This window comes from Muscardinus avellanarius (assembly GCF_963383645.1).
Source record: "Muscardinus avellanarius genome assembly, chromosome: 2".
In the NCBI taxonomy this organism is placed as follows: Eukaryota; Metazoa; Chordata; class Mammalia; order Rodentia; family Gliridae; genus Muscardinus; species Muscardinus avellanarius.
In genome coordinates, this window is record NC_137787.1 from 82439375 (window position 1) to 82467021 (window position 27647).

The following is a 27647-nucleotide window of genomic DNA, read 5'->3' on the forward strand; positions in this document are numbered from 1 at the left end:
ACTCATGCATCTGATGTTCAACAAGTCTCTTGATACATCAAAAGATCATATCCAAGCTAGACATGGTGACTTATGCCTGTAATCCCAGTACTTGGGAGGCTGACACAGGAGGATCAGGGTTCATTTCTAGCCTCAGCTACTTAGTGAGGCCCTCTGCAACTTAGTGAGATCTTGTTTCAAAATAAAGAATAAAAAAGAAGGCTGGGGGTGGTGTAGTTCGGAGGTAGAATGTGACTGGATTTAATCCCCAGCACCACAAAATATAAATATGTTTGTAAACATTATCCCATTTGACTGCCTCTAATAATTCTGTCAATAGGCAGTTTTTAATAAAACTATCAGCCAGTTGTGGTGGGGCATGCTTGTAATCCCAGCATTCAGGAGGCAGAAACAGGAGGATCTCAGTTTGTGGACAGCCTCAGCTACTTAGCGAGGCCCTTCCCAACTCAGCGAGACTATGTTTCCAAAATTTAAAAAGAGACTGAAAAACAGGGCTGGGGGTACCTTGGAGGTACACTCCCTTGGTTCCATCCCTAGTACTACAAAAATAAAAAATGAATAAATATCAGATGGGTGTTTTTTGCCTTCTGTTAGAAAACTAGTCTCAAGAGGCTAAGGTCAAATGAGCCCAGGATCAGCTGGACATGGTAGTAGGCTGAGAGCAAAGGATCCCAGGTTGGAGGCCAGCCCCTGCAATTTAGTGAGGCTGTTTCAAAATTTAACGAGGGAAACTAGGGGTGTATTTGTAGGTAAAACATCCCTGGGCTTAATCCCCAGTACCAAAAGAAAAATAAAAAACTTAAACCAGGATCACACAGCTGCTAAGTGGCCAAGTTGGGATAGGAGGCAAAGTGTGGTGGCACATGCCTGTAAGTCCCCATATTTGGGAGGCTGAGACAGAAGGATTGCAGATTTTAGGCCAGCCCTTAGCAATTTGGCAAGATCATATTTCAAAATAAAAAAGGGAGCTGATGCTGTAGTGTTGAATGCCCCTGGGTTTGATCCTTAGCACCACCTCTCTTCCAAAAAAAAAAAAAAATAGCGTAGTAATTCCAACAATTTGACTTCAGAATGTACTTAATAGCAACATATGATTATGATTATGTTAATTGTTAATTTCCTCATAGCTGTGCATAGTTCCCCTTATCTGAGGAGAATGTTCTAGAATTCACAGTGGATGCCTGGATATACTATTTATTCTTAAATGCTCTGTTGTGTTGCTGCATAGTACTAGAGTTAATTTGTCATTTTATGTGCCTGGTCCTTCCTTTGCATCACTACTCTTATATGTTGGGGTCATTATTCTTTAAGAGTTATCCTGAATACATGAATACAACTACTGCAGTACTTCTAGAATATATGTGGTAACTCAGGGCATGGGGGATTGGTGTAATATACAGTGTGTCTATACTGAAAAAGGAATGATTCACATTTACTTCTGGGGATTTCATCACTCAGAATGGTGTACAATTTAAAAATTTGTGAATTTTATAATTTTCTATTAGTATTTTTTAGACCCTGGTTGACTAGAGGTAATGGAAACTGAGGGTGAAATCACAAATAAGGGTTGGAGGGGTACCACTTACTGAGCTTCAGCAGTTTTAAATTCTCTTGGTTGAGAGTATGTAGTGAATAATTTGAATACAGTTGTCTAATATGGCAAAGTTCTATTCAACGTGACAGTCGTTTTGCAAATATTCTCTTATCTAAATGTTTCTTAGTTCTGGTAGTGCTGTCCTGCAATTCTAATATATGAGGAGGCAGAGACTGGAGGAACAAGGGTTTTTTGTTTTTGTTTGTTTTCTGGGTTTTTTTTGGGGGGGTTGGTTTGTTTGGTTGGGGTTTTTTGGTGGTACTGGGGTTCCTGGAAACCCTTCTACCTCCAGGCTACACTCCCAGACCTATTTTTAAACTTTTTTTTTATTTGGAAACTGGGTCTCTTAAGCCAGCGCGATCCTCCTGTCTCCACCTCCCAAGCACGGAGATTACAAGCATGCGCCAGCACGCCGGGCCAGAACAACGATTTAAAGCCAGCCTCCGTAACTTGGCAAGATCCTATTTCAATGTTTTTTTTTAAAGTAAGTGAAAAGGGATAGAAGTGTAGCTCAGAGGTAGAATGCCCAGTCTCCCCTTCCCCAGTCTTGAATTTATATTTCTCTAGTTTGAAAAAGCAGAAAGGTTAAATGATTTTTCCACATTAGGGTGCTAAGGCTATTCTTCAAGCATAGGCATATTCATTTCCAGTTGGGTGAATATTTAAATCTACTCAAATATTCAGTTTTGCATTTAATTTAAGAAATATTACATCTACTTATAAGCTTATTTGAGAGGTTTCAGTGGTATGAGGTAGATGGTTTTTTGTTTTGCTTTTGTTTTTATGCCAGAGATCGAGCCCAGCAACACTGGTACCACTGCCCTATGTTTCCATCCCTTTTTTTTTTTTTTTTTTTTTGAGATAGGGTGTCCTGAAGTTGACCAGGTTGGCCTTAAATTTGCGATCCCGCTAGATTCTTCTGAGGCCTTGTGTGTATCAGGGATTATAAGAATGTACCACAACATCTGGCTAGATAGTTTTTAAATACAGTGCTAGCCGGGCATGGTGGCACACACTTGTAATCCCAGCACTTGGGAGGCTGAGGCAGGAGGATTGCACAGGTTCAAAGCCAGCCTCAGCTACTTTGTGAGGCTCTCAGCAACTTAGTGAGATCCTGTTTCCAAATAAAACATAAAATATGTATGGGAGTGTAGCCTGGAGGTAGAGAGCCCCTGTGTTCCATCCCCAGTACCACAAAAATAAATGAAGAAGTAAATAAAACAAATACAGTGCTAATTAATCTCCAGAGAATGTGTACTTTGTAGAATTAGACTTCAGCGCATCAAAAGGAACCACATAAAGAAGCAGAAATCAAACTTATTTAGGTTATCAGTTTGTATCTACAGATTTGAAGCAAGAATGTTTTTTTTTCCTTAAATCAGCTGAATTTAGGAAATAATAATGTTATCAGATAAATTTCCAAGTGGTTAGATGAAAGATAGGTCAAGTCATTTGTGATTTCTTTCCAGCAGGAAAAACTTGCAAATAATTATGAAGAAAAGAAGTCTTATCATATGAGAATCTTTTCTTTTCATATCAGAAAAATTGACAAAGTTTTATATTTTGTACAACTTACTGCTCTAGCTTATATACTGCTTTTATTGCTAGTTAATTTTGATTTTAAAAATAGTGTTGAAACATGCTCATCTATATACAACTTTAGAAAATGGAATGCTATAAGGGACTGAACAGGTTGTATGATGCCCTCTAGTTTTTAATTGCTTGTTTTCATTACACTTGCAGTTCTTTCGAAAACATCTTGATAATTGGTTTATAACTTTTTATTCAAATAGGAAATAGAAATATAAAATTATTTATTTACATAGTAAATAGTTAGCCACTTAACATATCTAGTATAATATATTGTTTTTTAAAAGTGCCAAAGCAAGCATAAGATTCAGATGTTTACTATTTTAGGAAATTTAGTTTGCATATCCCATGTCTATCTTGCTTTCCAGATATTCTCCCTGTCTTTCCCTGATTCTAACATCTAAAAGTTCTAATTATAGCACTTTACATTTTTGCCAAAATATATAAACTACATACTTGTAGTTTAAATGTAAATTTGTAAAGTAATTGCATGTTTTGATTTAATAGTATGCTTCACATTAAGCTAAGGTAAAATGCCACTGTGTAGCCTTATAAATAATGCAGTTCTCGAAATTTGTTGAGGCATTAATATAGCAACTAAAATAAGAATTTTTCCTTCTAGTCATTTTGAACCAACATGCTATTTTCATTGAACTTTTAGCTGTTATCAGTGGTATGATAACTTTTAATTTAGGTGTCTTTAAAAGGGGGGGAACCTAACAATAATTCTAAAATATTCTGCAGTTAAACAATCCTAAAGGGCTGTATCTCCTTGTGAAGCAGGGAGTATACCTACCAATGCCAAAGAGAGGGGATAACAGAAAAACCAGAATGTCTTAGGTTTGATTTTTGGGAAGAGAGGACAGATCCCTTCTGAGGATTTCAACTAGAAGCTAATTCTTTAGAGTTTGCTGCCTGGATTCCCATTAGTAGTATGATGTTGAAAATAAATAGATAACCTAGAAAATTTTAATAGCCTCTAATAGTGCTGCCAGATGACCAGCATGAATTAATACATCCTTTGAATCCTTTGTCTTCAGTGACAGGGATTGTAAGTATTTCTTGTTATATATTCTGGAATTAATAGAAGTGGGAGTCAGACCATTTCTACAAAGTAGATTTTTCAGGCATTGGGAAACAGGCCTTTCTGTGATGCTCAGGCCTTGGTGAGAACTTTAAATTTGTCAAATTCTTATAACTTTTGAAAGTATTTTGCATACTGATACTTTTCTTTGGTTTCATAGTCATAACAATTTTGGTTTAAAAAAATTATGTGAATATATTTAATTTTAGACAATTCCATTGTATTTAAGAATTTACTGAGAAGTTTTCAGGTAAAATAGGCTTAAGTCTTCAACCTACCCAAATTTACAGAGGTTTCTGAGGGAAAATGTAGCAATTTTTTTCCTATTAAATCTCATTCTATAACCAGTAGTATGATTTACACTCTAAAGGAATGTTTAAGTTTGAGGTATGGGGAAGGACAGTAAGAGAGACAATTCTGTCAAATACTATATGTTCTTTAATGGCATTAAAAATTTATTGTAAATCTCATTGGCCTGGTTTAGTAAATTTGTGTTATATGTAGGTTTTTTATGGCATTTTTTTAAATAAAATTTAATATTTGTATTATGAATTGAGAATATTTCAGTTTGAAGATAAATTGATTCGCACAGTCTACAACTGCCGTGTCAGAAATGTTATTTAGCATTTTGGAAATTTTTCTTTTACTTTACTTTTTAAAATACCTTTCCTTTTTAGGAGAAATTACTGTTTTTCTCTTACGTTTCAAATTTTGGTTTATGAAATTAGTTTAGAATTTAGTTTGGGATGTGGTATTATCTTTTGATTTTATATGTAGTAGTCCATTTTAAGTAGTAGGCTCTTTCTGTTGCCTACCATGTTTCTGGATTTTACTATAACCAGTTGTCTAATCTGATTTACTTTACATTAAGCTTAAAGCAAAATTATTAAAGGATATGTTTGTATGGGCTGGGAGAAATCCTAATTCTTTCTTGTTTGCTATCTTTTTTTCCCTTTAACATGTATGTTATTTCTTGTCAGTGCTCATGTTTTCAGATCCTGTGCTCCATCTCCCTTTAATATTGTTTTGACCATGTATTCCAAGAAGGCCACAAGATTATTCTAATCACAACTTCTGTCACGTTTTTGGTTAATGATACTTAAACACTTTATTGGTTGTTTATTAATGCATTAACTCCATGCTAGTTCATTTTAGTGGGTACTTTAGCTTTGTTTTCCTTCGTGAGCTGGCTTTCACAAGTAATGAAATTCAATGTGTGATTGTTCTTGTCTAACATTAGGTTTTAATTTATATGTTCCTATTGACCAATATACTTATATTTTTCTGTCCCAGTTTCTGAAATTATGAAGAAAATTTGTATAACCAATTACCTTGTCTCAATACCTATGATTATTGCATTTAATTTTTGTCCCACTCATAGTTTCCCTAGATTCTTTTGAAGTTCATATTACAATTAAAATTGTAATGTGAAATTACACTAATGTAGGTGAGCATTGAGTCCTATCCTTAGGAACATTGATCTTAATGAATTTTATTCATACTTAATAGGAAAGATTAATTTATAGATTTCAGTAATGGTCATTGGTAAACTAGTCTGAACTTGTGAGCTATTATCTTCATGCATTTAAATTCTATGTAGCAGCTGGGACAGATTCTTTTTTATTAGGAAGTTTGCTTTTATGTCTTTTTAAAGTCACTATTTAGGTTTTAAGCTCTTTTGATCTAGAAGTTTGAAAAGAAACAGATTGCTGTAAAATTTAGCCAATAAAGATTTAAAAATCAAAGATTAAAAAAAAAGAATTTAATCTCAGATTCTTTTGCTCCAAAGAAGGGAGAAAAAACATGAATGCTGTAGCTGAAAGGAAACTAAAACTCTTTGATTTAGGCTGGGACTAATATACTTTTAAGTTTACTTATTAAAATAATAATTGTGTGTTTACATATAAACTACAACATAAGTATTAAGGGAGATCATTGATAAAGAACTTCATTCATTCAACAAGCACTTACTAAGCATACTATCCAAATAGTATAGATTAAGTGGTCTTTATTCTTACAAGGTGTACAATGTTTAAAGTTGTATGGTTTGGGTTATGTGTAGTAACCTTTTTAAATTTTTATTGTAGATGCCTGGAATGATGTCTTCTGTGATGCCTGGAATGATGATGTCTCATATGTCTCAGGCTTCAATGCAACCTGCCTTACCGGTAATTTTGTGGGGGAAAAAAAAAACTCTTTTCTGTTGTTATTATTTATTTTTTATTTTTATTTTTATTTTTTGGTGGTGTCAGGGGTGGAACCCAGAGGCTTTCTATCTCCGGCCTATACTCCCAGACCTATTTTATACTTTATTTGGAAACAGGGTCCCACTAAGTTTATGAGAGCCTCACTAAGTAGCTGAGGCTGGCTTCGAACCTTTGAGATCCTCCTGTCTCAGCCTTCCAATAGCAGGGATTATAAGCATGTGTCACCACGCTTGGCTTCTGTGATGTTTCGATTCACTGTTTTTTTTATTTGAAGTAATACAGATGTACTTTATAGGCGTACTTCTTAGCCTTTTAAGTGCCTTTGGAGTACTGTAATGTAATATGAGAATAACAATAGGTTTTTAGTTCTGATTTCTGTAGGCATTTACCTTTCTTCCCAGTGTTGTACTATAATAATGTATATGCAGTCTTAAGTTTTTTATTAATTAAAACCAGAATACTAAAAAGCAGTTTGTACCGCATAATTACTGGTAATCTGGTCAACGTTTATTGTACATTGAATCTTTGAATAGCCTTTCCACCCCTATTGTATAGCAATATGTAAATTATGATATTCAGATTAGTTTAACTTCTTTATTTTCTAATAATCTGGCAATTAAAATAACAAGCTATGTATTCCTTTGGTGTGGTAATTTGCATTGTTTTATACAAAACATTTCAAAATTCCAATAATGAAAGGTGACATATTGCATGCACTATACAGGATATAAAATTTTCCTTTGGGGTGTAGTGTAGTGGCCTTTAATTTCTAAGTGCATGCCTGTAATTGTAGTACTTAAGAGGCTCAGACAGAAGGATTGCAGGTTCAAGGCCAGCCTCAGCAACTTAGCAAGATTCTGTTTCCAAATAAAAAATAATTTATTAGAGTTGGGGGTGTGGCTCAGAGATAGACTGCCCCTTTGCTCCATCCCTAGTATACACACACTAATATTTGTACACTAAATTATGGGTATTCATCATAAAGTGGGGTAAATAAGGATTGTAAATATTTTCGTAATTATTCATGACAGGTTTTCCCACAAAAGCGAGTTTTGTTGCCATACTTGAAAATACTTGGTTTTCAGAGCTCTGTAGATTACAAAATTGTGGGTAAAGGTGTCTAGATATTTGTACAGCAGGTGATCATATAACACAGATTAAAGTACGTAAGTAGCCCCAACTTGCTAATACCTTAATTTATACCAAGTTCAGAGAACTGAGACCACTAAAACTTTGGACAGAGTCTTGTACTTTAGTTGTAACATATATAAAATGCAATTTAATGAGATGACTATTAGTAATTTTATTTTTCCTCTTACAGCCAGGAGTAAATAGTATGGATGTAGCTGCAGGTATGTATACTATGTGTTCATACACTGTATATGGATTTCATTTAGAAAGGAACAAACTTAATGAGAGATAAAAAATGATATCTGTTGGACTTTCTCATCAGGACCTTATAAAGTTTTAAGTCAGAGATTTTGGGTTGTACACACAGGGTTTTGCTTCCACAGTGTTTTTAAATTTTCTAATTATGGCTAACAGGTAAAGTCTAGGTTTTGCATAAAGATTGAATTTATGTTGAAACATTGAGTGATCTGAATCTCAGTGCTTAACAGTAATCCTTGTCAACACAGTAGTTCCTCAAGGAATATCTGTAGAGTGAATAAACTCCGGTTGAGTCATATTTGTACTCAGTACCCATAGGAAGTGGGTAGCAGTGCCACACATTAAATGTGAAATATTTATTCTCCTCTGGCTTCGGAGGTACTTTACAGTCATTTTTCTGTTTATCTGCTTGGTCCTTGTAGTCATTGGGATTTGTTATCCCAGTCATAATTTTCTTTATATTATTGTTGGTTGATGCATATTTTGAGATACACTATGTTCTTTCCTACTGATTTTACAGACCATAATTGATCTTAAATACTTTAAACAATTTTTAAAATTCTATTTAGTTATATTGAGTTGGGTACTATTCTGTGGAATTACATTAAAAAATTTTTTTAATTACTTTTGTAATGCTTTGATTCTACCATCAGTATCCATTGTAGAGTTCTCTGGGCATGTATGAATTTTGCTTTCTTTGTTTTTGTTTTCGTGGTACTGAGGATTGAACCCAGGGATATTCTACCTCTGATCTACACTCTCAGCCTTATTTTATTTTGAAACAGGGACTTAGTAAGTTGGGGAGAGCCTTCCAGCCTCAGTCTCCCAACTACTGGGATTATAAGTGTGTGGTACCATGCCCAACCTCTTTGTTTGCGTTTTACAAAGTCCTTTTCTTTTGTATATGGTTTTAGGTTAACTCATTTCTATAGAGATTACTTGTATGGCCTTTGTGACTAATATGTATTTAAAAAATACCATATCTTTTAAAGAAGTTTTCTATAATATGGTAGAACAGCATTATCTAATACAAATTTTGACAGTGATGGAAATTTACTATAATCTCTACTGTCAAATACTGTAGTCAAGCCGGGCGTGGTGGCGCACACTTGTAATCCCAGCATTTGGGAGGCTGAGACCGGAGGATCGCGGTTCGCGGACAGCCTCAGCTACTTAGTGAGGCCCTCTGCAACTCAGTGAGACCTGGTTTCAAAATAAAGAATAAAAAATAGGGCAGGGGGTGTAGCTCGGAGGTTGAATGCCCCTGGGTTCCATCCCAGGACCCGCAAAAAAAAAAAGAAAAAATACTGTAGTCATTAGCCACTTGTAATTCACTATTTGAAATGTGTTTAGTACACTTGCGGAACCAATTTTAAAAAAAAAATTAAAATCTTAATCTAAGTTATAATTTAAGCAGGAATATGTGGTAGTCAATGGTTATTATATTCTACAGCACAAGAGTAGAATCAATATAATTAAGGCTACCAGAAATCTAAAGTGTAGGGTTAGAGGTCAAAAGCATTATTGTACTTCAATAATGTATATATTATAGAAAGAGGAGTTAGGTGAGATAGACATCTACAATAGCAAGAAGAGGAATAAAAGGCAACAAACTGGCTAGAAGGTGAGTTTGGAGATTTAAAGTTCAAGTTCCAAAAATGTTTTGTACAGTTGTTTATTTATGAGAAAGAGTAAGCACACAGTTTATGTGGAACAGTCAAACTATGTTTAATTAGTAAAGAAGAAAATATTATATGATTATATATTGAATCTTAAGAATGAGAGAATGATTTTTTCATTGTAATTATTTTGTCTTTTTTTTTAGGTGCAGCATCTGGAGCAGTAAGTTACTGTTTAAAACTTCAAATTATCTATTCTTTAACCTACAATATTGATCTTTATTTCTATTCTAAAACTTACTTGCTAAACTATTCTCAGTTTTCATTGCCAAAGGTTCAAAATCTTTATTTTTAACTAGGCTTACTGGCACACACCTCTTATCCCATCACTTGGGAGACTCAGACAGGAGGATCACAGGTTTGAGACTAGCCTCAGCAATAGTAAAACTCTTACCAACCTAGCAAGACATTGTTTCAAAATAAAAAATAAAAAGGACTGGGCATATATCTCAGAGATTCAATGTCCCTGGATTCAACACCCAGTACCCCCCCCACACACAAATTAATTTTTATGGGATTATGGAAATCATGTCTTTGTGTGGCCTTAACAAAATACTATTACCACACACAAACTAGTTTTCAACTAGTATATTTAATTCTTTAGAATCTTTGAAATAGATATGCATGCTATAATTATGACCTCCATCATCTTGGCAGCAATTATGGCTCAGTTATACATGAATAAACAGCAAAGGCACCAACATTTTAAAAAAATCCAAAAACTTATGCATAGTTTTTTCTAAAAAACCTGGAGTAAATTGATTATGGTTAGAAAATGATTAAAGCAATAAATTATGTGTATTTTTCTCCCACATTCCCAAAGCAGAAATCAAAAGTAGTTTAGCTCTTAATAAAACTGGTTTTAAAAAAACAAGTAGATCAGCTTTAAATAACTACAAAAGAAGACTAAGTACCAGTTTCAGTGGTTTCTACTTAGTTTGAAATTTTTGAGGTTTTTTGTTTTTGTTTGGTATTGAGGGTTGAATCCAGAGGCATTCAATCTCCATACTACACCCCTAGCCCAATTTTTTTTTAATTTATTTGGAAACAGGATCTCACTATGTTGCTGAGAGCCTCACTAAGTTTCTGAGGCTGGCTTTGAACCTGCCAAAATTCCAAGTACTAAGATGACAAGTGTGTTTCACCATGTCCAGCTGCAATTTTTGTTTTAAAGAAATGCCACATTACCAATATTTCTTAGGCCACAGAAGATGATATTGTTTGAAATATAATGAACATCAGCAATTGATAAAAATGTCAATGTGAATACATTTAAGGACTGTCTTAACTACTTGTTTTCCTTTTATGTATGCACAAAGGTTATATATAATCACATTAAGCCTAAAATCTTTCAGTAGGCTGGGCGTGGTGATACATGCCTGTAATCCCAGTACTTGGGAGGCTGAAACATACTAATCGTAGGTTCGAGGACAGCCTCAGCAAATAGTGACACTCTCATCAACTTAGCAAAACCCTGTTTCAGAATAAAAATAGGGCTAGAAGTATAACTCTGAGGTAGACTATCTCTAGGTTCAATCCATAGTAACCCCCCCCCCAAAAAGCCTTTGTTCAATAAAATTAAAGTAAAATATGGTTGGCAAAAATCGCATGTGATAGTTTGATGGTGATGTCTTAGAAGTACACAAAATTTTAGATTTTAAGAAATACAGTGTAGATCATCTTTATAGCCCTCCTTCAGTCGTAGTCAAGTTTGTAACATCTGAAAAATTGGTACCTAGAACACTACCTTTGATATCATCTAGGCATGCATTCATTCATGATAGCCACTAATTTTTTAACCAATTTTGAAGAATCATGTTTGTTGATGCCTCAGGTTTCATTAGCAAATTTTAACAGATTCTTATTAATTTTGTTGGATCTCTGATTAAGAATACTATTTTCTGTTCCAAAGTAGTTTAATATAAAATTTTATCTCAACACATCTTGTTTTGAGATATTTGGATTCACATTTTATTCCTATTAAATTTTTTCTTGGTACTTAGAGCCCTTTGCAACTCAGCGAGACCCTTTTTCAAAATAAAGAATAAAAAATAGTGCTGGGGGTGTTGCTCTGGAATGGAATGCCCTTGGGTTCTATTCCCAGTACTGCAAAAAAAAGAAATATATATATATATATTTACATATATATATTTATAAATATATATTTATATAAACTTCATCTTGGTGATCAATTTGGTTTGTTATCCAAAAACCTTTTTTTTCCTTTTAGAGCTGTGTCTTTCTGATCTGCCAGTTTAAAACTTTGTTCAAGTTGATATTCTTTTGATTAGACTAAATGAAAATATCAAATCTACTTATTAGCATCTAGTTCATTTTTATGCATTTGCATAAATTTGCATTGCTGGAGGGTTATTTTATATATAAAAGTTAAAACGTTAATATTTATAGGGAAGCATTCATATGTTTATAATTCTGAGATCATAAAGCCAATTTAAATTGAGCCATACTGGTTTTGGAATACTATTTAAATGTTCTGTATTTCAGTGTTCTTCCTACTTTGATTGAAAAATTTAATAAAGGACTTATACTCTCAAAGTACACCTGTTTTATACCTTTTTTTTTTTTTTTTTTTTTTGGTACTGGGGTTCCTGGAAGCCTTTCTACCTCTGGGCTACACTCCCAGACCTATTTTATATTTTTTTTTATTTGGAAACAGGGTCTCTTAAGCCAGCAAGGCTGGCTTCGAACCAGTGCAATCCTCCTGTCTCCACCTCCCAAGCGCAGGGATTACAAGCATGCGCCACCACGCCCGGCTGTTTTATACTTTTAATTGATACTTTATCTATTGCCTTGAAACTAATACCAATATTCACTGTCAGTGGTATTATTACATAATTTACATGTTCACAATTTGTTTTCCTCAGAAATCAATGTGGACTGAACATAAATCACCTGATGGAAGGACTTACTACTACAATACTGAAACAAAACAATCTACCTGGGAAAAACCAGATGATCTTAAAACACCTGCTGAGGTAAAAGTTTGGCTAGAAATCAGGGACTATTAAGTGAACTGGTACACATTTATTCTTTTGTCTGACCAAAGAACAATACCAATTATATGTCATAAGAGATTCTATAAAGACATTTAGAAAAGCAGGTAAACACAGTCACACTAATCAAGAAGAGCAGTACCATTATCTTCAATGGATAGAGTTAAATTTATATGCTGACTTGACACCACATCAGAAAGTAATTTAAAAAGGATAATCTGTAAGGTAAAGGGAGATTATTTCTTTCCTTGCTTTTATTTATTTATTTGTTTATTTATTTACTTATTTTTATTTTTCATCTTATGTCTCTAATTCTTTTCCACTTCATAGTAAAACCTGGGTGATTTTAAATGACTTCTCCTGAGTTTGTTAAAAACTTACAAAGGACTTAAGAGTAATGGAAATGAAGTTAAATTACCTACAAATACTTAGAGTGGTAAATTTTATCTTTGCAGAAAAAAAAATGCCCCTGGAAAACTGTATTTAATTTTGTTTTGCAAATTTTACTATTCATAATATACAGATATGGCAGTAAAAGTCAAGATTGAAGGAATCAAATGAGTAAGCAATGCTGCATGTAGTTTAATTAGAAACTCTGAGTGCTAAGCAAGAGTTGATCTGCTGCTCCAGCCTATGCTTAACATTTTTTTCCTAACTAGCAGTATTCTTTGTTTTCTTCTTTTATTAAGGAATTTGAGAAGGTAAAAGTATTTTCTAGACCACCACTCTTTATATGCACAGCAGTGCTTCGGAGGGGAGGTTGGTAGAAACACTTTTGTTTATCCCATTACTGATTTATAATTGGTGGTATTAATTATTGTCCAGGACACTAGTTTTCATTTGCTTTCTGATACCACTCTAGGTTTAATATATTAGGATTTAGGTACATTATACCTTTATTGTTTTCTTATATAAGTTATTTTATATAGGGTTGTAATAAATTATGAAACTAAAATATAAACATAACAAAATCAGATTTTGCTTCTCCCAAAATTATTTTTTTCTACTTGAATTAGTATTTGAGAAGTCTGTTTGTTAACAATGGATAGTATTTTTTTGCCTGTTACAGAGTGTAAATGGAAAAACACACAGCTTTTTTTTTTTTTTTGGTGTGTGTGTGTGTGTGGTACTGGGGGTGGAACCCAGAGGTTTTCTACTTCCGGGCTATACTCCCAGACCCATTTATATTTTTTATTTTGGAAACAGGGTCTCACTCAGTTGCTGAGAGCCTCACTAAGTAATTGAGGCTGGCTTCGAACCTGTGCGATCCTCCTGTCTCAGCCTCCCAAGCGCGGGGATTACAAGCGTGCACCACCACGCCCGGCTAACATACAAGCTTTGAGATTTACGTAGACCTGGTTGAGTCGTGCTCTTTTGCTCCTTAATAGGTATATTACCTTGAACGAGTTTTTCCCCTCTGAGTAGCAGTTTGCAAATTTGGAATAATAGTCTTAAGTTTTACAGTGTTATTGTGAAGAGTAAAAAATGACATCAGTTTTTAAGTATTCAGTAATTGATAGCTTATATTATCATATCACAAGTTTTAGAATTATACAAGTTGATAGTATCTAATGAAAATAGTCATGTGTATGATCAGTAGTACTGAATATATTACTATTAATTAAAAGATGTTTTCTTTTTTTAGCAACTGTTATCCAAATGTCCCTGGAAAGAGTACAAGTCTGATTCTGGGAAGCCTTACTATTATAATTCTCAAACAAAAGAATCCCGTTGGGCAAAACCTAAGGAACTTGAGGATCTTGAAGGTAAAATTGTAGAAAAAAAAAATTTTAATGTAAAGTTGTTACATATATATGTCATTAATTTTGAAACAATCCTTCCTGAATAGGATTGTTCAGACAAAGGTCTTAATTTTTTAATTAAGCAATTAGTACATTTTAAATGGTTAACAGTTTTATGGGCTCTTATTTTCTTGTTGCTCTAGATCTCAGTTCTATAGATTTTAAATAGATTTTTATTTGATTTGATTCCACTGAAACTAGGATACCAGAATACCATTGTTGCTGGAGGTCTTATTACAAAATCAAACCTGCATGGTGAGCTGCTTTGATAATTCATTTTCTGTCATTTTTAACAATTTGAAAGTATGTCACTAATGTTCACTAACCATGATTGGATAAATCTGCAGTGAAAATCTCTAAAGAATTTATTTCAGGGTTATATTATAAATGAGCTTGTAGCTTTTGAAGTTGTACTTTTGCTTTTTGTTTTTTAAAGTTATAATTTATTATTAGAAAATTGAACAAAGATTTCACCTATAAAATTACAAAATCCCACTGTGAGTGTTGGTGCAAAGATAGAACGCGTGATCTAACTCATTTTATATTGGCAGATCCTAGAAAACCTTGAAAATTTATCAATATTTTGTTAATATGTTGTCAGAGTACATTTAATGCTGATTTTGTTGTAATATTATAAAGTAACTTTGTGTTATACAAGAATTAAGGTAAACAAAATGTCACACCTCACTTAGAATTGGAGAAATATTCAATGTCTCAATTATTCAGAATACTTCTGAAAAATCTAGGCAAAGAGCATTCATTCCTTCATTCATTTTGTGGTACTGGGGATTGAACCCAGGGGCATACTACCTCTGAACTACACCCCTGGGACTATTTTGTTTTGTATTTTGGAACAGAGTCTCACTACGCGGCAGAGAGTCTTGCTAAGTTGCTGAGGCTGGTTGCAAACTTCTGATCTTCCTGTCTCAGCCTCCCAAGAACTGGGCTGAAGACCTTTTTGTTCATTATAAAATACAGGACTTAAAATAGAGATTATGAGTAATTATTGAGAATTTAATTATATCAATTATAATAGAAGACAGTATCCTAAACTGTACTAGATTAGTAATTAGAAATGTGAAATAACTTCTGTAGGAAGAATAATAATTTTTTTTTTTCCCCCCAGTACTGGGGATGGAACCCAGGGGCATTCTACCTCCAAGTTGTATCTCCAGCCCTACTTTTTTTATTCTTTATTTTGAAACCGGGCCTCACTGAATTGCAAAGGGCCTAACTAAGTAGTAACTGAGGCTGTCCACAAACTGGCGATCCTCCTGTGTCAGTCTCTCAAATGCTGGGATTACAAGCTTGTGCCACAATGCCAGGCCAAGAATAAAAAAAGTTTTAAAGGTACCATTATCTTAGGTACAATTGTATAACTTTCTAATGTGTCACTTTATTAGTTTAGGTTTTCATTATTTCAAATTATGTTAATTTATATGGTAATGTTAAACCCTTACTGTTTTCTCAAGAGCTAAACAGATTTCAAAAATATTTTTCTTTAAAGAGCAATCTATTTAAAAAATATTTTCAGGTCTGGGAGTGTAGCCCGGAGGAAGAAGGGCTTCCAGGAACCCCAGTACCACCACCAAAAAAAAATAAAAATAAAAAAAAATAAAAAATATTTTCATAAACAAAATATTCTTATGCCATCACTTACATGAGCACCTCATTCTCTATTGACGGTAAATAAAAGATATATTTGTTACCAGAAAATTAAAGACTTAATTCAACTAAAAGGAAATCTGAAATATTCAGTGAAAACCCTTAAGGGTAAATTTGAATTATCTATATTAGCTAGCATTGACCAATAATAATGTTGTAGATAGGTAAAGTCCTCATTTATTCAAATCTCAAGCTCATTTCTGATATAACCCTTCTATAGTTAGTTGGTGTGTATAGCTTTCTATCTATTTATAAATGTTAGTATAAAAATGTTCTGGAATTTCATGAGTTTGCTCCCATTTTGAGTTCAGTGTCTGTATTAAAAAATTAAATTTGGTCTCTTTCCTGGGGAAAAAATACCGTTTTAATCCAGAACTACACAGGCTGTTGGGATGTAATGCCAGCAGCCTTTGGGAAGATAGAAGCATGGGATAAGCTTTCTTAATAATTGCTCTTTTAAAAACTTATTTCTATTATTTAATTGCTGCTCTGAAGTGAGCACACATTTGCTCTGTAAAAGGTATTTTAAAATCTTTAAATTTTTTTCAGATGGGAAATTAAATCAGTTTATTTTCAGCAATATTTAAAAACTAGTACATAACTCTTCTTGTCTTTCTTTTCAATAGCTATGATCAAAGCTGAAGAAAGCAGGTAAGCAATTGGGGAGGTCCCTGTGTATTTACAAATTTGATCTCCTATAACATCCTTGTTTTAGCTGTCAACTTTATGATATAGTTAACATGTAAGGCCTGGTGGTTTAATGCATTTTGGAGGATTTTGCAAGGGAGGAGTTAAGGATATTTACTCATACTTTGCTAGACAATGTTTAAATTTGGATGTCTTTTACAAATTAAGACTATTTGGAAGAGTTCAAAATTTGGTTTTAATTTGAGGACATATAAAATATTATACATATATATGTATATATATTCATTCCTTGATACAGTTTTCTTCCCCATCTCAAATATAAAATGCAGTTTCATTTTGTGATTTTAATTTTTTTCAATGGCTTTCTAGTTTAGCATTAATGGATTTCAATTTGACTTCATTTAGCTTTGGAATTACAATAGTAGAATGACTGGTTTTTCTCTTTTTTTAATATATAGCAAGCCAGAAGAGTGCACCACAACATCAACAGCCCCTGTTCCTACAACAGAAATTCCTACCACGATGAGTACCATGGCTGCTGCAGAAGCTGCAGCAGCTGTTGTTGCTGCTGCAGCTGCAGCAGCTGCTGCTGCTGCTGCAGCTAATGCCAATGCTTCCACTTCTACTACTAATACTGTAGGAACTGTTCCAGTTGTTCCAGAGCCTGAAGTTACTTCCATTGTTGCTACTGTTGTAGATAATGAAAGTACAGTAACTATATCAACTGAGGAACAAGCACAACTTACTAATACCTCTGCTATTCAAGATCTAAGTGTGGAAGTGTCCAGTAACACTGGAGATGAAACATCTAAGCAGGAAACTGTAACTGAGTAAGTTTAGTAACTTGGCTTTGAAAATCAGTACCAGACATAATATGAGAAATTGACACTTTAGTCAATGGCCATTAAATGTTTAATTTAAGTATAAAATTAAAAAGAATTAAGAATAAAAACTGAAGTCTTTAAGGGTGAATGGAAGGGGGATATGTGTCATGCCATCAAACTATTATAAATGTAGTCCACTAAGATTTTATGAAGTAAAAATGAGAGAATACGGTATGGCACAAATTTAAAGGAATGCCAAATATATCATTTGAATGTAGTATAAGAAATCAACATCAATGCAAAAGTCCATGATTAACAAAATGCCAGTGTTTTAAGTAAAGGATTAGTGTCATTAATATTCTTTTTCTTTTGCTTCAGTCTCCATATTAGCTCAGCACAGTTCTTTGAGGATGTCTTTAATGTTGAGTAGAGATCAGCTGTGGAAGCTGAGGAAACACTGCCAATAGAGTAGTACTAAAATTGTTTTCTTTATTGTTGGTATTTGGTATTCAAGTTCCTGAAAATAAATTTAAAAAAATATAAATAGTAACCAGGCCTGGTTGGTGGTGTATGCCTATAATCCCAGTACTTAGGAGGCTGAGACAAGGAGGATTGAAGGTTCAAGACCAGCCTCAGCAATTTAACAGACTCTTAGTGAGACCCGGTTTCAAAATAAACACTAAAATAGGGCCAAGAACACCGGGCATGGTGGTGCACGCTTGTAATCCCATGCTTGGGAGGCGGAGACAGGAGGATCACACAGGTTTGAAGCCACCCGCGCTGACTTAAGAGACCCCGTTTCCAAATTTTAAAAAAGTATAAAATAGGCCTGGGAGTTTAGCCTGGAAGTAGAAGGGTTTCCAGGAACCACAGTACCACCCCCCCACCAAAATAAGTGTCTAACTAAAATAGGGCCAAGAGTATAGCTAAGAGGTAGAATAAACCTGGGCCAATACCAATCCCAAAACAAAACAAACAGAATGAAGGGCAGAAATAGGGTTAGGGTTATTGGCAGAATGTGTCTGGGTTCAATCCCTAGCACGCAGGAACACACAAACTCACTACAAATAGCTTTATTGAAAAATGCATCACACATAAGAGAAGGTAAAAAAATATATATGTGGTATATTTAAGACATAAAAAGTGAAATTAACTTTCTGTTTGTATCTTGTCCTTTTCTATGTACATTTAAAATATTTGTAGGCTGGGTCTGGTAGTGCATGCTTGTAATCCCAGTACTTGGGATGCTGGGACTTTAGGATTGCAGGTTCGTGGACTACCTCGGCAACATAGTGAGAAACCCTGTTTCAAAAATAATAAGTAAAGTAGGGCTGGGCATTTAGGCATGTAACTTGGTGGTAGAATAGCTGTGGGGTCAGTTCCCATATGACAAAAAAATAAAAATGAAAATCAGTTGTACACATCAGCTATATTTTCACATCAATGAAGATATGTGCTATGTCATGTCAATCAGTGGCATATTATTTTATTACTTATGTATTCCTGAATTTCTGTTCCCCTAGTGACACACTTTTAGGCATTTTTTAGTATTATTTTCTTACATCTTTTACATTTTAAATTTTTTTTAATTTACACAATGTAGTCATCCTTACAGGACCTCGTGGATTCCAAAATCTGCAAATGTCAAAAATTGATGTAGTGTTTGTATGTAGTCTATGCATATCTTCACATAAACTTTAAACCTTATCTCTATAGTAGTTATACAAATAATGATTTAGGGAATGATAAGAAAAAATTGGTGCATGATCAATACAGACAGTTTTTGGTAAAAAAAAAAATCCAAAAAACCCAAAAACTGTGTCTGTACTGATCATGCACAAATTTATACAATTTTTTTAGCATGATCTGTGTACAAGTTTAGTTGATAATTCTTGATGTTCATGCTTTTTCTTTGCTATCAATGTTTAAGCTAGCTTTTTTTATATATAAATTACCAAATAGTAAATTTTTTGGGGGGGTTGTGTATTATATAGTCTCTGTCACAGTTATTTATTTCTGCTGTGGAAACACAAAAATCAGCCACAAAGAGTATATAAATAAATTAATATGGCTGTATTCCAGTAAAATTACATTTACAAGGACTAGATTTGGCTATTAGATCATAGTGTGCTGATACTAATTTTTAGATTGATCTCTAAATTGATTTTATTTAATTTATACACAATTACCCAAATGTTATAGGCACTAAGTTATTGATATGAAATCACTAAATAAGTTTCATAAGCCATTTAAAAATACTATCCTGTAGACTAGTGGACAATTTATTTAGTACAATTAAAAGTTTTCAATTTGGCATTGGTGTAGGGTCTTAATAATTTAAGTTGCAGAGAAACTATTAACCCCTACTTTTTTTCTTCAGGTAAGAGTACTTTCAGGGTTAGGAGTCTTTATCTTAAAACTCAAATTTTAGCTTATATCAGTTACATATTAAATAACTTTTCTAAGTAAAGCAAGTGTTTTATGAATAACATTAATAAAGATTAAGTTTAAATTTTTCTTTAGTTTTACTCCCAAAAAAGAGGAGGAAGAGAGCCAACCAGCAAAAAAAACTTACACTTGGAATACAAAGGAGGAAGCAAAGCAAGCATTCAAAGAATTATTGAAAGAAAAGGTATTTCTATTAGATTTTTATATGACATGTAACAATAATAATAAATAATAATAAATGAAATTTCAGTTTAATCACCTTGATTATGCAAGATAATTTTATGAACTGTTTAAACTGAAAATCATCTAAATTTGTCTTGATTTTTTTTGAAGACCACTTTTGTGAAATTTTCAAAGTACTGCACAAGCATATTTCTACTCAATATTTAAGGATTTTTATTTATAATCATTGCCCTCTAATCAACAATTTAAAGCTGTAGTATTGTTTAAAGTTCATTTTAAGTTTTAAATCTATGTGTTATATAGATTTGCCTTTAAAAAGAAAATTTTTAGAACTTTTCTCAAACTCCTACTAAGGGAAGTTGGTTGATGTTTGCAATGATTCTTATATTTGGTTCTTTGTTATATGACTTTCTATACTTGTGTAAAATTTAAAATTTTCATGGTTTTCAGCGAGTTCCATCCAATGCTTCATGGGAACAAGCTATGAAAATGATCATTAATGATCCACGATACAGGTAACTTAGTTTTTTTTAAATTTACTTTTGATGTTGAGCATCGCAAACCTAGTACATTAAAATTGTATAGAATAGCAGAACCTTTTAAATACCTATTCTGTTATTTTGGATACCACGCCTTTGTTATATAATTTTAGTATCCTCTTAAAATGAAGTTGGAATTATTTCAGAAATACTAATTGTTTTCTAGAACCATTGCTTATCTTTAATAAATTATAGCAATTTCTTAGTTTATGCATGAAAACTATATTCATTTTCAAAGCACTAACATTTGATTTTGTTACCTTCATTTACACTTACATCTAATTTTTCTGTTATTTAGTGCTTTAGCAAAGTTGAGTGAGAAAAAGCAAGCCTTTAATGCCTATAAAGTTCAGACAGAGAAAGAGGAAAAAGAAGAAGCAAGATCAAAATACAAAGAGGCTAAAGAATCCTTTCAGCGTTTTCTTGAAAATCATGAGAAAATGACTTCCACAACCAGATACAAGTAAGAGTTTTAATGATGCATAGAATGTTTATTGTAATGTTTGTGTTAAACTTTCTGTAAAGTACAATTACTTATCTGATGTAAATTCTATGAAATAATCTAGATTGTGGCAATTTCATAAGGTACAAGATGTGTTAATAGTTAAGTAGAATTTAACTTGTAGGCCTAGTTGAGTTATCTATTAGGAAATTGAAGAAAATTGGGAAAGAGTTGGCTTAATAGTCAAACTTGACTCCATTTCAATTAATAGAAAAATTGAAACAAATTGCATTCATATAGCTTGCTTAATTTTACCTTGATTTATTATTTATTTCATTAATGTTGGATATAATTCAGTGTTCAAATTTCTATAATGAAGTTTAAGCCTATTTTCCTTAGATGCTTCTCTCTCTCTCTTTTTTTTTCTTCTGTTTGTTTGTTTTGGTATTTTGGGGATTGTCCCCAGGAATATATTTCTTATTTTGAAACAGGCTCTTACACAGTTGCTTAGACTCACCTCAAACCTGAAATCCTCTTGTTTTAGCCTCCCAAGTAGGAGGCTTGCACCATCATGCCTAGCTTCTACATGCTACTTTATTTTCCTTTTCCAGGAAAAGCTTAGTGAAGAAGTCTCTTCAAGAAATTATATTTTATAAAGTCTGTAAGTTAGTTTTGTGGACGGTCAGTAGTCTCTCTAGCTACCCTAAGAAATAGTCTAGAATACAAAATATTCACCAGTGTGAATTGTTTCTTTTTCTAAGGAAAAATGCAAGCCTATGATATTTTCTTCTTTACAATTCAGAAAGTGTCCTTTATTATATAGTTTTTAACTATTTAAATGAAAAGTGTTCAGTTAGTGGGTTTAATTTAAAATGTTTACAGTATAATAAAAAGTAACCTTTTTTAATGAATAGAAAAGCAGAGCAAATGTTTGGAGAGATGGAAGTCTGGAATGCAATATCAGAACGTGATCGTCTTGAAATCTACGAGGACGTTTTGTTCTTTTTGTCAAAAAAAGAAAAGGTATCATTTATTCTTACTGTAATTTTTTTCAAAAGTTTTTAAAATTCTGATTAGGAGTTACTTCATAACATGTACATTTTTGTTTCAGTTTTTTTGGTTAAATGGTGCACCTGTAGTTATTTGAAGTTAAGTTTCAAGAACAGATGGCTTCTTTAATGATAAGCTTCTTTATTCCATTTCATCTAATATTATAGGTATAGATGTAGTCGCAGTAGGTACTGATTTGTCCAAATCTCACTTAATATCAACTGTGACTGCCTTATTGAAAAACAAGATAATTTTTTTACCTCATTAGATTTAAAAGTAGGTTCTTTTTGTTGCTTGCCTATACCACATTTATGATTCTGTTACAAGAATGATAGTATAGTAATGTGCTACTTTTTCACTAAATGAAACTTGGTACATAGTGTTTTAAAACACCTTCATGTCATTTTCATCATGTGTCATTTAATTTTATATTATCCACTCTGGTACTGGGGATTGAACCCAGTGGCATTATTCTACATCTGAGTTACTCTAGCCCTATTTTATTTTTTATTTTAAAACAGTGTCTCACTAGTTGCTGAGAGAGCCTCACTAAATTGCTGGGGCTAGCCTTGAATCATTGATCTTCCTGTCTCAGCGTCCTAAGTACTGAGATTATAGGCATGGGACACCACACCCAGTTTACCTTACCCACTTTTTTGTGGTATAGGGATCAGGGCATTCTACATCTGAGCTACACCCCCAGCCCTATTTTATTATTTTGAGTGCCTCAGTAAATTGACGAGACTGGCCATGAACCTGCAATCTTTCTGTTTCAGCCTCTAAATACTGAGGTTACAAGCATGAGCCACCTCACCCGCCTACATTACCCACTTTTGAATGAAGATACACAGATGTACAAATGCAAGCATTATAAATATTTGAACAAAAGTGAAGGTCAGTAAAGACCTTAGCATTTACCCATATGTGACAAGTCCACCTAACTTTATTAACTGTGCTATAACACAAAGTAGTAAAAAGAGAGGTTTCTGAGTGGGAATTAAAAAACAAAACCAAATATAGTATCTAGATTATGTCTTTGAAAAGAGGTTTAACATTAAGTGCCAAGCATCTAGACAACACTGGCAAGCCATATGTGGTGGTTCACACCTGTAATCCCAGTACTTGGAAGGCTGAGATAGGAGGGTCACAGGTTGGAGGCCAGCCTCATCAACTTAACTTAGAAGACCCTGTTTCAAATGAAAAATAAAAATAGGGCTTAGAGGTGTAGCTTCGAGGTAAAATGCCCCAGAGTTCCTTCCTCAGCAGTGTGTGTGCATGTGCACACTCAGGAGCGCACACACAGAGGCAAAACAGTGCTTCTGTTTTAAGCAAATGCATAATATTTGGAATCCATTCATCGGTTAAAAGGAAATCTTCAATAACAGCAATTCAAATATCTTAATTCCTCAGAACTTCAAAAGGCATATTCATAACTTTATTGTAGGAACAAGCAAAGCAGCTGCGGAAGAGAAACTGGGAAGCCTTAAAAAACATACTTGACAACATGGCCAATGTAACATATTCTACTACCTGGTCTGAAGCCCAGCAATATCTGATGGATAATCCAACTTTTGCAGAAGATGAAGAGTTACAGAGTAAGAATAATGACTAAATGAGAAAAATTATTTTAAATGTTTTTCAGAAGCAAGGGGTTATTCTCACTTTTACATATGACGCCTACTCAGTTTTAACAGTTGTTTCTGAAAAGTTTTATTTTCAAGAATTATTCTCATTTTTACATGAGATCATCAACAGTTTTAAATAGTTCTCTAAAAAGTGTTTTATTTATTTTCAGGTGGTATATTTATTTATTTTCACGTGGGATCATTTCTATTAAGTTTTATGACTCAGGATAAAATATTTTTCCAGAAGTCTAAATTAACTTTGTTAACCAATATCTTGAAATACGTAAATTAAAGATCAAACCTAAAATTATGCTTAGCTATTTATATGTAACTTCCCTTTATATTTAAATTACATTTTACTTATACTATATTGATAGAGTAGCTTTGTGTATAAGTGTATATATTTGGGGTACTGGGGGTCAAACTCAAGGCGTCATGATTGCTAGGTAAGTGCTCTACTACTGAGCCATACTTCCAGCCCCAGAGTAGTAACTTGAGACTTTCAAAAAGCAACAATCTATCAGAATTATATTAGGCTTCCCCAAGTACTTTTTTTGGCTTACATAATGCTTTTTAAAATTATAGCTTCCTGCCAGGCGTGGTGGCGCACGCTTGTAATCCCAGCATTTGGGAGGCTGAGACAGTAGCCTCAGCTACTGAGGCCCTGTGAAACTCAAAAGAATAAAAAATAGGTCTGGGGTGTAGCTCAGAGGTAGAATGGCTCTGAGTTCCATCCCTGGTACCACAAAACAATTAAAAAATTTAAAAAAATACAGTTTTCTCCGCCACCCCTCTGAAAATTATATTTCATTGGGTTTTTTGATAGGTCCTAGAATTTTGTACATTTTTGCACCGCACAATAATAAATATGGACCTCATATACATTGTGGTCCCAAATTATTATAATGCCTAGTGGTATTGTAGCCATCTTAGTTTGTGTAAGTACACTCTATGGTGTTTGCACAATAATGAAATCACCTCACGATGCATTTCTCAGAACTTACCCCATCATTAAAGTGGCACATGACTGCTTTGAAAAGCTCCTGAGGTAATTATGATATTGCTGGCATGTTTTGACATAACAGTTTTATTTTCATTAATTTTGTGATATGCATGTCCTTAGTTTCATCTCCATCTTTCAGTGAGGTATTTTTGAAATTTTCCTTAAAATCTTTCTATTATGATAACAAATCTTATTTGAGTTTAAATACAGGTAATGAAAAACAAATTTGAAATTTGTGGGGAGTTAAATTGTTCAACTGCTTTTCTTACTGATATTTGCCATTTTAACTTTTATCTGAAAAACACTTTAGACATGGACAAAGAAGATGCATTAATTTGCTTTGAAGAGCACATTCGGGCTTTAGAGAAGGAAGAAGAAGAAGAAAAACAGAAGAGTTTGCTGAGAGAAAGGAGGAGGCAGCGTAAAAATAGGGAATCTTTTCAGGTAATAGAAAAATCTTTTTTCTAGCTTAGTTTTATAATATGATTACTGAACAGATGTTATATAAGGTGGATATTTATAATCTGAGGTTTTCGTTGGGAAAAACAAATAGCATGAAGGATGAATGGAAACAAGGTATTTGTAATAAGTTGTTAATAGTACTTGAGCTGGGCGTGGTGGCACACGCTTGTAATCCCTGCGTTTGGGAGGCTGAGACAGGAGGATCATACAGGTTCGAAGCCAGCCTCAGCAACTTAGTGAGACCCTGTTTCCAAATAAAATATAAAATAGGTCTGGAGTATAGCCCGGAGGTAGAAAGCCCCTGGGTTCCATCCCCAGTACCAAAAAAAAAAAAAAAAAAAAATTATGCTTGATATGTAGCAGTCAGAGAACAAAAGCAAATACTGTGGTATAATTTGGGGATGGGCTATACTTTTAAACATCATACATAGGAACATGGATTGCATGTCCATTTTCCTCTTTGAGGATCACTCTTATTTATTCAGTAATGGATAATATCCTAGAATAGTGAATTTTTGTATTTTGTATCTTACCAGATTAGCCATCTCAGTAATTATTACAGTTGAAGCTAAATTTTATTGCTACTGTTCTACTTTTTTGCATTTATAATTTCAGTTATTAAGATAGCTTTGCCTGGGTTTTTCCTGGGTTTTGCTCATATGGAAATACATGAGGAGGTAAAGTAACTTGCCTAGGTTCAACAGCTACAGAGTGGTAGAGCTAAGATTGGAATCCATAGTTTTGATTACAGGCTCTTTCTTCAACTGCTATATTACAGTAAATACTAAGTTACATGAACTTGTTTCTTGGAATAATATTCATTTTTGTCTAGGATAAACAACATTACCATCCTCTGGATTAGTGGTTCTCAAAACTTAATGTATATCAAAATCACCCAGACAACTTCGTTAAAAATTTTTCTCAATATGCCAATGGTCATTAAATATTTTAATGCCAAAGGCAGTAGTATGATTTTAGTCCTTACTGAATGAGTCCTTACTAAATTCTCATTGGTTTTTTTTTTCCTTATGGTTTTCCAGAAGATCATTTTGAAGACTACTAAAACCATAGATTATAAAGCCTCACCCTCAGAAGATGATTTAGTAAATCTGACTTAGAATCCAAAATGTGAACCGGGTGTGGTGGTGCACGCCTGTAATCCCCGCACTTGGGAGGCAGAGACAGGAGGATCACACAGGTTCGAAGCCAGCCGCACGCGCTGGCTTAGGAGACCCTGTTTCCAAATAAAAATATAAAATAGGTCTGGGAGTGTAGCCCGGAGGTAGAAGGGCTTCCAGGAACCCCAGTACCACAAAAAAAAAATTAAAAAAAATCCAAAATGTGACATTCCAAAATTTTCAGATATTGGTATGGAAGATAACCTTTCCCCATAATTAACATTTTAGCCTAGAAAAAAATTAAAATGAAAATTATTTTTAAAGCCAGATATATAGAGGTATTACTTTATTCATATTTGCATCATGACATGGTCACAGCTAGCTCTAAAAGAGACTAGAAAACCTATTTTTTTTTTTTTTTAATCTGAGTAGCCATGTGACGTAGAAAAAGGGAATAATTGTGGGGTTTTGGGGGTTTATTTTTGGTACCGGGGATGAAATCCCAAAAATCTTCTACCTCCAGGCTATACCATGACCCTGTTTTAATTTTTTGTTTTTTTGGAAACAATCTCACAAAGTTTTGGGCCTCAATAATTTGCTGAGGTTGGCTGCAATCCTACAATCCTCCTGTCTTAACCTTCCATGTTACAGGATTACAGGTGTGTACTACTACACCTGGCTGGGGGAAAAAACAATTTTCCAAGGACTATTACAATCTCTTGCAACTTTTTTGAGTTTTACTGTTTCCTGTGGAGGTTTAAAGGTTGCAGTGGCTTAAAATAAGAAACAAAAAATAACATGAAAATAAAAAAATGGGTAACAGTTACATAAGAATGTATTGTAGATTATCAAATACTTTAGCTAAATACTATGAGGGAGAAATTTTTTTTTTTTTTTTTGGTGTGTGTGTGTGTGTGTGTGTGTGTGTGTGTGTGTGTGTGTGTCTGGGTGTGGAACACAGGGGCATTCACCCGCTGAGCTACACCTCCTGCCCTATTTTTTATTCTTTATTTTGAAACCTGGTCTCACTGAGTTGCAGAGGGCCTCACCAAGTAGCTGAGGCTGACCGCGAACGGCGATCCTCAGGTCTCAATCTCCCGATTGCTGGGATTACAAGCATGCGCCACCACGCCCGGTGAGGGAGAAATTCTAATGTAAGGGATTCATGGTCTTTAAGTCTAAAATATCGCTTGAAATTAAATTGATATGTATATGGCATAGTTTCTGGTTACTGTTAATATAATTTGTATTAAAACATGTTGTATTGATACTCCTTGAGAT

The 27647-nt window shown here is 33.7% G+C and overlaps 1 protein-coding gene across 21 annotated transcripts in view; it reads left to right on the forward strand.

The window, feature by feature from the left end:
* Nucleotides 1–27647, forward strand: part of PRPF40A (pre-mRNA processing factor 40 homolog A) — a gene marked incomplete at both ends in the record, with an annotated part of 48819 nt that overhangs the window by 10822 nt on the left and 10350 nt on the right. For 6 of the 21 annotated variants that reach the window (XM_080688849.1, XM_080688860.1, XM_080688868.1 and 3 more), the window contains 13 exons: nucleotides 6356–6436; nucleotides 7797–7853; nucleotides 12429–12539; nucleotides 14203–14323; nucleotides 14561–14614; nucleotides 16651–16675; nucleotides 17131–17502; nucleotides 20020–20128; nucleotides 20578–20642; nucleotides 20965–21129; nucleotides 22023–22131; nucleotides 23603–23753; nucleotides 25097–25230. In XM_080688849.1, coding sequence (XP_080544975.1) covers nucleotides 6356–6436; nucleotides 7797–7853; nucleotides 12429–12539; nucleotides 14203–14323; nucleotides 14561–14614; nucleotides 16651–16675; nucleotides 17131–17502; nucleotides 20020–20128; nucleotides 20578–20642; nucleotides 20965–21129; nucleotides 22023–22131; nucleotides 23603–23753; nucleotides 25097–25230 — 1554 coding nt within the window. Of the gene's footprint in view, nucleotides 1–6355; nucleotides 6437–7796; nucleotides 7854–9689; nucleotides 9707–12428; nucleotides 12540–14202; nucleotides 14324–14560; nucleotides 14615–16650; nucleotides 16676–17130; nucleotides 17503–20019; nucleotides 20129–20577; nucleotides 20643–20964; nucleotides 21130–22022; nucleotides 22132–23602; nucleotides 23754–25096; nucleotides 25231–27647 lie in introns of all 21 variants that reach the window. The other 15 variants (XM_080688864.1, XM_080688866.1, XM_080688851.1 and 12 more) reach the window with 5 other exon arrangements.